Source organism: Thermobia domestica, chromosome 7, assembly GCF_964235325.1.
Source record: "Thermobia domestica chromosome 7, izTheDome1.hap1.1, whole genome shotgun sequence".
Classification (NCBI taxonomy): domain Eukaryota; kingdom Metazoa; phylum Arthropoda; class Insecta; order Zygentoma; family Lepismatidae; genus Thermobia; species Thermobia domestica.
In genome coordinates this window covers 175464446-175478654 of record NC_137460.1, presented here as the reverse complement: position 1 = coordinate 175478654, position 14209 = coordinate 175464446, and the positions used below count along the sequence as shown (strand labels likewise).

Here is a 14209-nt window from a genome sequence, read left to right as displayed (position 1 = left end):
TTGAACTAGATGGCCATTATTAGCAAGCATTCTTTATGAACCACATAAGGATACCAACTAGAGCATACAAAGTAAATTGCATTATATTTCGTTGGAGTTTAGCATCCCTTTTAACACCGAGGTTATAATGAAATATGGATCTACTGCTTCACGTTGAATCCGAACCACATGGGATTACGCCGGTAATCGAATCCGGATCTCCTGGGCCAAACACGCTTACGTTAATGATATAGTCACGATATAGTTCCAGACAATGTAAAGTTAACCCTGCTTTCCTTTAGAATGAATATCCCAGGGTCAACTTTACATCGCCTTAAACTTTAAACCAATGGTTCCCAAGGACCAGCCTTCTGAAGGGGACTTGAAGAACAAGCGAGGGATTACAAGCTGACTACAGAAGCAAACTATAAAATTTTCAAAAAACACTTAACATATGTTACATGTTTGATATTTTGTCTTTTTTATACTCCTATTCGAGACTTTTAAGTAACTAAACACTTAATAAATACAAGCAGATGAAAGCAAGGCTAGTGGTTTGAGGTTTGGAGTCCCGTTCAGCAGCAAAGCTATGTGAGACTTGAAGCTACAGCTTAACGTAAAATCCTAACTACTTAAGTTCTCGCCGGAAAACAAACTCAGGTCTCTCGCGAAGAAGACGTTTTGTGTTGTTGTTTATAAGTTTGTAACACTATACTTACATGGTTCAGTGTATAGACAAACTAGTTCCTAAGAAATTCTCTTTCGTTTCTAAGTTACTTTATAGAGCTTCCTAATGGATAGTTGGATAGCGTACACATCTTTGGCGCAGGATGCCCGTGTTCGACTCCCAGCAGAAACTCATGAGGCTCCTGCTCAAAGAAACGCTAAATTCAATTTGAAAATCAAATCTAAATTACTACATCTTTCCTGTAAATTACCAGCTTTTGAAATGTGATTTCAAAATCTGCAGTAAATGAAACGTAGAATTGTCTGCAGTGTTTTAAGGCTAGTGATTTCAGATCTGTTATCCTTGCTCTTAACCTTACTTCATGTGCTATGAACGTGTCGGTTTTCTTAGGTCATGTACACTTCCCAGTGCATTATGAAGCAAATCATTTTTGAAAGCATTCGTAGCAGAATGAAAATCCACTGATGGAATAGGCCCATTTAAACATTACGAGTTTTGTATAGAGATAATTATAAAAAATGAACTACTGCAGATAGTACGTGCATTGGGCGTGGAGAGATATTTTGCAACATATGTTGTTGTCGTGTCTTTATTGCTAATGGTTTCTTGATGCTATTATATGAAGTGCGTAAAATACTGGTCAATCTCTGCTAACTGGTCTGTTCAAGCCAGTTTTGCATCAAATCCGCACAAGAGCAGGGCAAAGCAGGAAGCACAAATGCGAGGTTATAAAGTGTAAGTGATAATGTTTAAAGCAGTGGTTCCCAACCGTTTACCTGGCGTCTAATTCTTAAACCCTGTAAACTTCTCGCTAACCTTCCTCCCATTCATTGGCCATATGTGCTTTTTTGTCTGATTTCAGATTCACCATTGAAATCTCAAGTCTTCAATAATAATAATAATAATAATAATAATAATAATAATAATAATAATAATAATAATAATAATAATAATAATAATAATAATAATAATAATACCGATAATGCAATGATAACCATATTTTCATATTTAGCTTCCTCGTAGCTATATGGTTAGCATAGACGTCCTCGGCGCAAGAGAACTAAGTTTGATTTTTGGCGAGAGTTTATGAAGTTAGGATTTGACATTAAGCTGTAGCTCAACTCTCATATAGCTTTGCTGCTGAAAGTTACCCCAAACCTCAAACCACTAGCCTTGTTTTCATCTGGTTGTATTTATTCAGTGTTTAATTACTTAAAAGTCTCGACCGGGAGTACAAGAAAGACAAAATATCAAACTCGTAATATCTGTTAAGTTTTTAAAATTTTATAGTTTATTTCTGTAGTCAGCTTGTGATCCGTCGCTTGTCCTTCAAGTCCCCTTCAGAAGGCTGGTTCTTGGGAACCATTGGTTTAAAGTTTAAGGCGATGTAAAGTTGACCCTGGGATATTCATTCTAAAGGAAAGCAGGGTTAACTTTACATTGTCTGGAACTATATCGTGACTATATCGTTAACGTAAACGTGTTTGGCCCAGGAGATCCGGATTCGATTACCGGCGTAATCCCATGTGGTTCGGATTCAACGTGAAGCAGTAGATCCATATTTCATTATAACCTCGGTGTTAAAAGGGATGCTAAACTCCAACGAAATATAATGCAATTTACTTTGTATACTCTAGTTGGTATCCTTATGTGGTTCATAAAGAATGCTAGCTAATAATGGCCATCTAGTTCAAGTTGGTGAGTATTTCTCGTGCAATTGAACCGAACATGGCTTGTCAATAACGACAGTACAACGTTCTTTGCCGCAAACTACTTCTAAACCAGACCAAGTTTTGGATGCAAATAAACACGAGCTGAAGCGTGTAATGTAAAGTTAATCTGAGAAACATTTTTGTTCATGGTAAAAGTAACAAGACCAAGACGCATTCAATTTTACATCAATTGAGTGGAACCCAAGTTCTGTACGTAAATTTGAAATGAAAAGAACGTGTTGCATAACAAAGTTCATGATTTCTGCAAAAGCCAGTGTAAGCATTGTAAGCACCATCAGCTAATATTGTCTGTGATTTAATAGAAATGTAGTCAAAAAACACTCATATAAAGTGCGTTTTATAAGACTATTATTTGGACGAAGACTTATTTAACGATAGTTTATTTGTACTGCGTAAGAAGTGAACATAAATCAAGAATTATAATGCAATGTATTTCATAAGTAATAATATTGATAATCCCCACTCGTCTGTTTTTAAACACGAACACACACAAAACAGAGGAACTAAAGTAACACGCAAAGTAGTAGGTTGATCTCTGTAATGTGTAGACGAAACATATATAACCACAGTGTTGGGTAAGTTACTTGTAAAAATGTAACGCGTTACAAGTTACTTTGCTTTCTCTTAAAATGTAACGCGTTAGTAACGCGTTACTTGCCCCGAAAAAATAACTGTTACTTTACTTCGGAAGTAACGCGTTACTAACACGTTACTTTTAAGTCCAAAACTTTGAATATGTGAAAAAAAATATTACTTCAATTTTCCATACTACTATTACTACAGCTATAATAATAATAAAAATGATAATAATAATAATAATAATAATAATAATAATAATTATTATTATTATTATTATTATTATTATTATTATTATTATTATTATTATTATTATTATTATTATTATTATTATTATTATTATTATTGCACGTTCTGAATCGCTTTATGTAAATGCAAGGACAAATTTTTACTTGATATATGAACATTTTCATATAATGTAACATTTATAAAATGCCATACTGAGTTAATCATAGGGGTGGGCACTAGCGAGTTCAAGCGAGTTTTCTTTGAAACTCGATTCGACTATAAACATACATTTTTGAGCTCGACCCGAGAACTCGGCTCGAAAAATTTCCTCCAACTCGACTCGAACTGGGATCGAATTTCGAGTCGAGTCGAGCCAAATCCGGTGTGTAGTTTCGAGTACTCTCTTCAAGTATATTACATAGACAATATAATTATTATCAATGACACTACTACTACTACAACGTTTTATTATTATTATTATTATTATTATTAATTATAACAACACTGTATATAGCCCACCCAACAGCTCACCCAACCGACTCGGCTAGAGCCCTCGGCTCAGTTGAGCCGAGTCGAGTTGAGCTTGTTATAAAAAATCTCTTGTGGTCTCGCTGGAACACTAAAAGTATTCCATATTACTGCTTAGCTTACATTTCTCATTGCTTTCGCTTTCCAGTGTAATCAGGCCATGATTTCAAAACTAGTTAAAACGAACGAGTCATTTATCAAACTCAACTGGACTCGAAACTCGACGCGAAAAATTGAATCGGCTCGGAACTCCACTCGAGAATATTACCTTTGACTTGACTCGAAATCCGACTTGAATTCGAGTCGAGTCTAGTTTTAGCTTGACTCGTGCTCATTCCTATGCGTTAGAAATATAGTTGCTTATTATTATTCTGATAAACTAACTATATAATAGCAATTTTGTTATGTAAAATTAAAAATACAGAATATAGAGAAACATTACACTACAACTAATAAAGTGAGAACAAATGAACTGGGGGTGAATCAAAACTTGCCAGTAACTCTAAAATCGATGCATGCTTTTTAAAGTTAGTTTCAAACTCTATAATCAACGGGACTCTAGGATAAGCAAACTGATCTGAAAGAACTCCAACATTACATACCATCAGCAAACTATATTCTAGTAATAAAGTAGGCCTGCTCATCATAACATAGTTTATTCATATTAACCCCTTACTGTATATCGCTAATTATGGCACCCTAATTGTTGATAAATATTTTCTGCCGGGACACTTCAGACACTTTACTTTTAAATTCTGTCCACCATCATCCTCAGCTCTTAAGAAAAAAGTATTCTTTCAAATGTTCAGACGATAAAATATTTTCGTTCTACATCTTTATAAAAACAAGACCAATCAAAGTGAAATAAACTACTGGTATCATTGCACTCCTAGTTCATTCACTGAATGTATTGATTTGGAGCTGTCAAAATCTACGACAAAATCTTCCAGGTGCTTGCAATCAGTACATGTGATTTCCCTGAGGCTGTCCTCATCTTCCTAAAACAGCAAGTGGCACTACGAACTTATCTGTTTCTCTGTGTGTCGGTGACTTTCGGTCACTAACATACGTAGTTCATGCTCCATTGTTTCATTCTGAGAAATTCACTTACAGGAAAGAAACATTTGTTTCCGAAAAAAAAAATCATATATTATAGTTACTCATCCGAAATGTAACGCGAAAGAAGTAACTCAAACTAGGTACGTTACTTAAAAATTTGTAACGCGTTACCGTTACAGTTACTTTGGAAAAAATGTAACGCGTTACTAGGAAACGTTACTTAAAAGTAACGCGTTACGTTACTTCCCAAGACTGTATAACCATTACAATTGGCCCCACTATCCACAACCCTGCGGGAACGGACGTCAACCACCTGCCCCTTTAGAATAGAAAATTATAAAAGGAGAGAAGAAAAATTCCACTCCCCACGATTGATAATAATGAGGAACGAAGTGGGATGATTCAAGACTGGACAAGGCTTATCAGTAAATATTCAAAAGAGAAAATATTTTACTTCTAGTAATCCTAGTAGGAAAACTTCTACGATTAATTATGAAGTCAAAAGGAATTTCTAACAAGCGAAACATTTTATTGTATCCAATCTAAATTTAGTGTATAGAACATAGATAACCATTTTAACAAGTAACAAATATGAGTAAATAGAAAATCTCGGTTAGCAGCAACTTTTTAAAACTTAAGTCTTCAACAAAATGACTAGTTTTCTTAAGAAAGAGTTTCCCAGTTGTATAGAAGATCTGAATTTAGTAATCAACCGAACAATAATTCGAAATAAAAATATTAAGCCCTTACAGTAATTCTCACTTGTATGAAACTCTAATTTACTGTTTAGTGACCTTTCCGTAGCATGAAAATGAGGGAGGAAAGGACTAAATATTAATGTGTCTAGTTGCATGAACTGCTAACGAAACAAACGTGCAAATTCTTTTGTTTTCCATTTTTACTTTTAACTAAAAGATTCTACGAAAATTATCATTCATTTAGTGTCTTCTCTTGCCTGCAAATTTTGCATAACAGCAGTATGAAGTGATATAAATCCTTACTATGGAAAATAGTAGATATCCTTTTGCAAGGAAGAGAAATCAACATGTTATTCTAGTACGCGAAAGCTTATTGCATATTCATTCAAACTATGATAAGTTAATATTACTTTTCTTTTCAATCCTTTTTTTAGAAAGCCATACTTGCATTAATCACAAAATAATTTACCATAACCTGAATAACCTTAATAGTCAGGGCCTTTTACTGTATTCAAAGGCACTAATAAAGAATATTTAACTTTAAAGAAATATCGTAAAAACCCATTTCTTTCCTTCTTAATATTTTAAATTAACCATTCCCACTCACATCCAACGTAGCACTGTCACCAGCAGACAAGTAGGCAGCAACGTGACGTCAACTCGAACGACACAAAGCGTGCTTCTTCCACCACTCCTCAAGCTTAGTTGTGCACAGTGTTTCCAAGTCTAACCAGCTTTGCAGTAATCCGGAGTTTCACCTTACAATTTTCGTTTACAATATATTATTTTTACTATGAAACTTGGGTGAGTTACATATTATCTGAGGGTCGGTCAAAACAATTTCCACCCAGAACAGTCCCAAGTTGAATAATAAAAATATTTCAATACATAAATCAAAATCCTCCATAAATTTTAGTTATGCTAACGCCTCCTTTACAATGCTTCTGCCATTGAAGATTCAATTCCTTAAAACAAACATACACAAAGGATGATAATGTAGCATTCACAGTATGAATAGGTAACCTCTCACATTCTCAGACGAGGCATTCCTGCAGGAATAAAAAATATATACAACACAAATTTTCTTCGAACAATTTTTCTAAAATTTACAAGTACAATATTCACTATATCTTAACCTATATTTCTCATTAATTCGTACACACACACACGTTACCTTTTTATGGGTTAGGTTAATTAACTTGTCTTGGTGGCAAATATTTTTACAGAAACGACGTTTTAAGTGCACATATTGCTTTTCGATATTTTCTAGCCAAACTGTGTTCGGTGTAGGTTTAGAAATAATGCGGTACGGGCCTTCCCACTGAGTGGCGATCTTTGGATTGAAGTGCTTTTCATCTGAAAGTTTCATGAACCTTTTAAGCAACAGCAGATCATCAATATTTAAATAAACAGGGCTGTCTTTTTGTGTGTAAACCGCACTATGTTTCCAAGCGCGTTCAATGTTATTTATGTTAATTAATGTTTGCTTTTTATCCTGGTCATCATCTAAAAGATCTAAATTCATCAACAACTTTACATCTAACGGATGGTAATTTCTTCCCACATAAAGCTCACACGAACTATTCCCCGTAGTTTCATTAATACTTATGTTAATAGTAAATGCAATTTTAGATAGTAAATGGGCCCAATTTTGTTCAGACTTATTAACATAACTATGAATCAAATTTTTAACAGATCTCACCGTACGTTCAGCTCTGATTGATTGAGGGTTATTTGGGGAGAATTTTACGCTCTGTGTACCATAGCTGTACAAGAATTTCATAATTTAATCGCTGGCAAAATAAGAGTCTCCTTTGTGGAGAACCTTCAAAAGAAATCCATTTTTAAGAAACAATTCCTGTAATTTATTACAGACGATATTTGAGGTTAGATGTCTTAAAGGTTCTAAAAAGATGAAACGACTGTATGCATCAGTAACAATTGAAATATACTCAAATCCAGAACTACTAGACAATCTTTCCGCAATATTTATAAACCGGTATTTGTAATTCGGGTGCATTACCTTTTTCGTAAAATAATGAACCATAGGGTTTCGGTTAGAATGTTTACAAATTTGGCACATATGATATGATCGTATAAAATCCTTTATATCAAAATATAAAGTACGCTAGGTGTATTTCTCAGCAATTTTAGCAACTGTTTTCCGATATCCCATATGCCCGCCATTTGTTATAGGACAATCGGAATGTTCAATAATTGATTGTACTGACGCACAGAGCTGTCACAATGTATAATAAAATTTGAATTCATATCGGGGACCTTTAGAACAACTTGATTACAAAAGATATCCTTTAATTTTTGTAGGGCTTCATCATGAACGGCTTTTTATGGATCTTAATTCTTGCAAAGGAGCGATTGATTCTGAATACCCATCAATAAATTTTGAATAGAAAGAGAAAATGAACAAATTCTATTTATACCTTTTCTATTCTTAGGTTTTGGAATGTCCTGTATAGCTTTAATTCTCTCAGGATCAATCGACATATTGCCGGTTTCAAAATGAAACCCTAAATATCTTATAGTAGTTTGAAATAGACAAGATTTCTTTTTAGAAATAGTTAGACCCCATTTTCTTAATCGGGACAGTACCTCTTCTAATAGAGATTTATGACTCCCAATATCTTTACTAAAAAGGATTATGTCATCAAAACATATTTCGAAGTTGTTACCAATTAACCCTTCAAAGACTCTGGTCATCAAATTACTCAAAACAAAAGGTGAAAACTAGTCCCATTGGTACCGATTTATATCGATAGATTTTATTTTTCTTACAAAAGCAGTTATATTACGACTGTCATCAGTCAGAGGAATTTGGTGAAAACAAGATTTAAAATCAAGTTTTGAAAAGATATTATTACCAGAAATACTAGAGATGACATGTTCCATGTTAGGAGAAGGGTAGCTGTTTACCATTACCCGTTTGTTCACTTCTCCGTATGAAACTACTAGGCGTTTACTTCTATCTGAATTGGTAACTAGGAAGCAGGGCGAAGTGGAAGGAGAATAATCCACTTTCTCAATAATATCGTCCTTTAAAAGCTGGGCAATAAATGAGTCTAACTCCTTTTGCTTATGAAGAGGTAATTGATAAGGTTGTAAAGGAATTGGAGTTTTATCAGCAAGCTCAATATTATAAGTAAAATTCTTAACTCTACCAATCTTAGCGCCAATAACGTCTGTATATGAAGTTAACAAGTTATTTACATACTCCTGTAAATTAGAATCACATTGTAATAACCTATCAGGAACCGTATAATTATCTTGAGATTCCTCCGGCCTAGTTTCAGGTGGATGTAAGATGGACTGATCAAAAACGAACTCCACTCCAGGATCAAACATGGTGTCAACTCCCATCTTTCTGGTTGCTAATGACGACAGGATAGAATTCGGTTTTGAAATACCAAAAGATCTAGGCTGAGGTGAAGCTTTCGGACAACCCAGGTCGCATGGCAGCTTTCAACTCACCCCACTCCTAGAAGTATATGCAGAAGCCAGAGAAGTCTGGACACGCAGTTTACCAGCTCAGATCATGGAAACTACTAATTTCCGAGCTTCTATATTGTACAAGTTACTCGCAACATCAATCAGAGCATTGTATTTAGTATGAAAATTATTTCAAATTAGATGATCAGATTCATTAGAGTCTACTATGAAGAACAGTTCTGAAAATTGTTGTCTTCCAATTTTAAAATGTAGTCTAAATCTCATATTCACTGTAACTTGAGCATTCCCGAGACAGATCGTCTGGACATTCATCTTTTCTGCCTTTAGCTTACATTTTTTTACTAAGTTTATCATATAGATGTCGAGCCAGGTACGAACTCGTACTTCCGGTATCTATTAAACACTTAAAAGACGTACCCGGTGTATAAACAGGAATAGGTAAAAAAATTTCAATTCACCACTACTTTCATTCTCATTTGTATTATTTTGAGTTAAACACTAGGATTCTAATTAGTTATTATGAGAAAATTCCACGTTATTGTGAAATTTATTGTGCTTAGATTGTATAGAATGCATAGTCGGAGAAACAAGATTTTTATAAACATTTATAGGTTCACGAGATTGCAACACTACTTGCTGTTTTGTGTTTTTTGCTCTGATAAAGGAAGATGTTTTACGGCATGGTACGAAGTCCCTTACACTACCTTCTTCATTACGTAACCTATAATAATCTTTCCTATATCTATGCAAAGCATCATAATGTTCAGCAGCTAAATACAATTGATTTAAATTAATAGGCATACCTCTTTCCGCTAGAAATTGATGGGCAGAAGGCGTTGCCATATTAGTGATCAAACCACAAATGGTGGCTTCATCAAACACATATCAAATACATGAATAAACGATAATTTATTATCTACGAACTCATATAATGAATGACCTTCCCGCATGGGAACAAAAAAATAGTCGCATGAATTGAGTTCTGCCAATAGTGGAAATAAATCATACCAATAAATGTCTACTGCCAAGGAGAAGCGTCCCCAATAAACGATTGTATTACCTCTTGCATTTCTCCTTCTGCACGAGAAAGACAAGCTACTAACACTAAGTTTAAAGGCAAACCCTTACCCCTGACAATACTATCAAGTTTTAATAAAAATTGAAATGTAGATTCAGTATTGGTACTATCTATTATAGGTAAGTTATTTATATCATGCAACAATGATGTTTTATATATACCTTCAGAAGCAAATTTCTCAAAATTTAAATTAAGTGAAGCTGCCATATTAGACGGTCCACCTCTATATTTATTTTGTAAGTTTCGACTCCCTCCTGCTCTTGGCGAGGAGTACACAAATTATGAACTGTGTCCCACATTATTTTCTAGGTAAACATTATAATTCGACCCTGAGATTGCCTATATTTAATACCTTGCAAAGGTTCGTAAGGAATATTTTGAATATGGGCAGAAGATCTTCGATTATCAAACATAGGGTTACTAAATTCATAAGAATATCCAAGGAATTCATCCCCGCTAGAACTCGAAGATTCCGATAAGCTATACTTCACATGTGTATCCTTTGATCGTGTCATCCTTACAAGCACACTATGAAATATTGAGCTCACAGAAACCTGAAAATAATCATTATTAACTTTACAACCTTTTCAAAATTTCGTTGTTTATAACACAATGACCTACAGAACCTTAAATATTTTATCCGACCCTGGCAACACTGTATTAAATAGTTTATATCATCATTCATTTGCAACATATATTTTGTCCCAACAAGAAAGACATATAATAAGGAAAGCAAAGTTTTCAAATTTAGAGGTTACCTTTGACCGAATAATAATACACACATATAAGGATATGAATGGAGACACCTTGGTTTCCGGAGCCAGACCCGTGGACCAGCACCCAAACTGCCTTTCTAGGACAGTGCTACTGTGTATATTTATTTAAAAATTATATATGTAACGTGTAGACGAGACATATATAACTATTAAAATTGCCCCCAATATCCACAGCCTTGCCGGAACGGATCTCACCCACTTTCCCCTTTAGAATAGAAAATTATAAAAGGAGAGGGAAGGAAAATTCCACTGCCCCACGATTGAGATAATGACAAACGAAGTGAGATGATTCAAGACTAGACAAGGCTTATCATTAAATATTCAAAAGAGAAAATATTTTATCTCTAGTAATTCTACTAGGAAAACTTATACGACTTCTTATGAAGTCAAAAGTATTTTTAGCAAGCGAAACATTTTATTGTATCCAATCTAAATTTAGTGTACGGTACATAGATAACCATTTTAACAAGTAACAAATATGAGTAAATAGAAAATCTCGGTTAGCAGCAACTTTTTAAAACTTAAAAGTCTTGGACATAATGACTCGTTTCCTTAAGAAAGCGTTTCCTAATTGTACAGATCTGAATTTAGTAATCAATCCAACAATAATTCGAAATAATAAAATATTAAGCCTGTACACTAATTCTCAATTGTACGAAAATCTAATTTATTCCTTAGCGACTTTTCCGTAGCATAAACATGTGGGAGGAAGGAACTAAGTGTTAATGGGTCTAGTTGCATGAACTGCTAACGAAACAAACGTGCAAATTGATTCGTTTTCCTTTTTTACTTTTAACTGAAAGATTCTACGAAAATTATCATTCATTTAGTGTTCTCTTGCCTGCAAATTTTGCATAACAGCAATATGAAATAATATAAATCCTTACTATGGAAAATAGTAGATATCCTTTTGCAAGGAAGAGAAATCAACATGTTATTCTAGTACACGAAAGCTTACTTGCATATTCATTCAAACAATGATAAGTTAATATTACTTTTCTTTCCAATCCTTTTTTTTTTTTTTTTTTTTTAGGAAACCATACTTGCATTAATCACAAAATAATTTACCACAACCTGAATAACCTTAATATTCAGGGTCTGTTACTGTATTCAAAGGCACTAATAAAGAATATTTAACTTTAAAGAAATATCGTAGACCCATTTCTTTCCTTCTTAATATTCTAAGTTAACCATTCCCGCACCTGCAGGATGACATCTGTGAATGTCCTAGTCTGATAAGTCCAGCTGAAAACGATGCCGTAATAAATTTCGCACTGTATTTTCAGTGTTGGTCCAATTTTCACTTTCTTCTTCTTCAACGCCATAGAACACTAAATTCTGCCTTCGACTGCGATTCTCCAGATCATCCATTTTGTTCTGTAGAAATGAATTACACTTATTAGACATTTTGATATTTCCTGATCAAATGGTTCGAGAGTCTGTGTGCCCTACTTAGCCGTATTTTTCAGCAAAATAACAAACACATATACTCTGATTTTATGTCTGCAATACCTGTACTCAATTTCATTTTCTTTTCGGTCCACTTGTTATCTTTCGGTGCCAACGTTCAAAATTTTTTTTCGGGCTTTTGCCCCCTAAACATTTTATTTCTGCCGAAAGATGTATATCTCCAGAGATATCAGTCGGTAATAGAAGTTTTCATTACATTTCAGTTACTCTCTCGTAAATTAAACCTTGTGGGAGAGAGAGAAAGAGGGGAATAAAAGGAAGTAGCAACAAAACACTAGAAAGAAACCAAAGAAGCAATAATATTTGTTCGTCTTTTTTGATGGCTCTTTGTCGTTTTGCGTAACTAAAAAAATGGCAACAAATATTGCAAAGGCAAAGGTTGGTACCATTATGCATCAAATGGTTTCATAATTTTAATGACGTAAAATTTGTTGGATCGTATATTTCGGATTTCGGATTCATATAACATGAACGGATTCCACTTCCTCCTATCGAATGAAAAATGACATTTTTTAAATTGGAATTTTGAAAATGAGAACCTATTTTTATTGTGAAAATATGTGACGTTGACTATATTCGCACTTAGAAATTAATATACTTTACATTTTCTAGTGGTTGCCACAATCCTACGGAATAGAATGGGTGCAACAATGTTAATCGGATATTATATCTACATCTATGTACGCGCCATGTGGAATTTGTGGTGGACAAACACCGTTTCTCGGAGTTCTCCCGTTTCCTCTCACTTTCTTCATTCCAGTATTTCATTCATTTCTCATAATCACCGTCTCCTTCAGTCTCACCGGCATAACTGTGGGACGTAAAACTGAAAGATTTCATTTTTCCATTTATCTATCTATCTATATCTATCTATCTATCTATCTATCTATATCTATATCTATATCTATATCTATGTCTATCTATCTATCTATCTATCTATCTATCTATCTATATATATATATATATATATATATATATATATATATATATATATATATGTGTGTGTGTGTGTGTGTGTGTGTGTGTGTGTGTGTAGGTGTGCTGGTGAGTGTTCAACTTGTTTGAATATAATCATAAAAATTCTCTTTGTATATGATATATTCAACACTACATATTATGATAGTTCATTATTTATGATTGTCGTTATTGTTATTATATTTACACAGATCAACTAGGGATAGATTCTACATCAGATGGTGTCGGTCTTCAATGTGATTGTCAGTTGTTGTGCAACAAACCTTTTGTTATTTTCGTACATTCAACGTAAGTACAACTTCATAAGAAATAATTTGTAATAACATTAATATCATTCACATCACATATCAAGTTCTTATGTAAAACCTAGAATATAAGTCATGGGCGCCCCCCAGAAGAGGAAACTTTCTTATTTTATATATATAAACAAAACCATCTCAAAGTTTGGAGCCCTTAAAAGTAGCAATATGACAACCCCCCAGAAGTTGGTCCTGGATCCGCCCCTGGTCTGAGTTACTGTTTCATTTAATATTTTATCTTCTGATGTAAGTTAGGAATTTTGACGGAGTAGTTTGGTACTTATTGCCAACAAAATGTATCAATTTGCTAATATTTTAATATCAACATTAACCATAGACAATTAAAAGGAAGTTTGCACTGTATTCGAATAACAATCGATTTTCTTTGAATTGACCGAAAGCACATTAACTAATACATGTGATATACAATTTATTTGGTAATAGTACACTCTGTAATATGGGTAACCAATTACAGCTTGTTCGTGTTCTTCTGTGCATACATTTTTCCATGATGTGCAAATTACAACTCACATTACCCTGTCAAAGAACGAAATCTTGTTCAATTTAACTAAACTTATACTGGAAAGAACAACTAAAACAAGAAGTAAATTATATAAACAATATCCAATTTTGTTGTTTAAAATTGATATATGCGGT

At 33.8% G+C, this 14209-nt stretch overlaps 1 protein-coding gene across 2 annotated transcripts in view; it reads left to right on the top strand.

The window, feature by feature from the left end:
* Positions 1-14209, top strand: part of LOC145690578 (uncharacterized) — a 622228-nt gene that overhangs the window by 538836 nt on the left and 69183 nt on the right. For both annotated transcript variants that reach the window (XM_081765603.1, XM_081765604.1), the window contains exon 13: positions 13445-13541. In XM_081765603.1, the coding sequence (XP_081621729.1) occupies positions 13445-13541 (97 nt within the window). The remainder of the gene's footprint in view (positions 1-13444; positions 13542-14209) is intronic.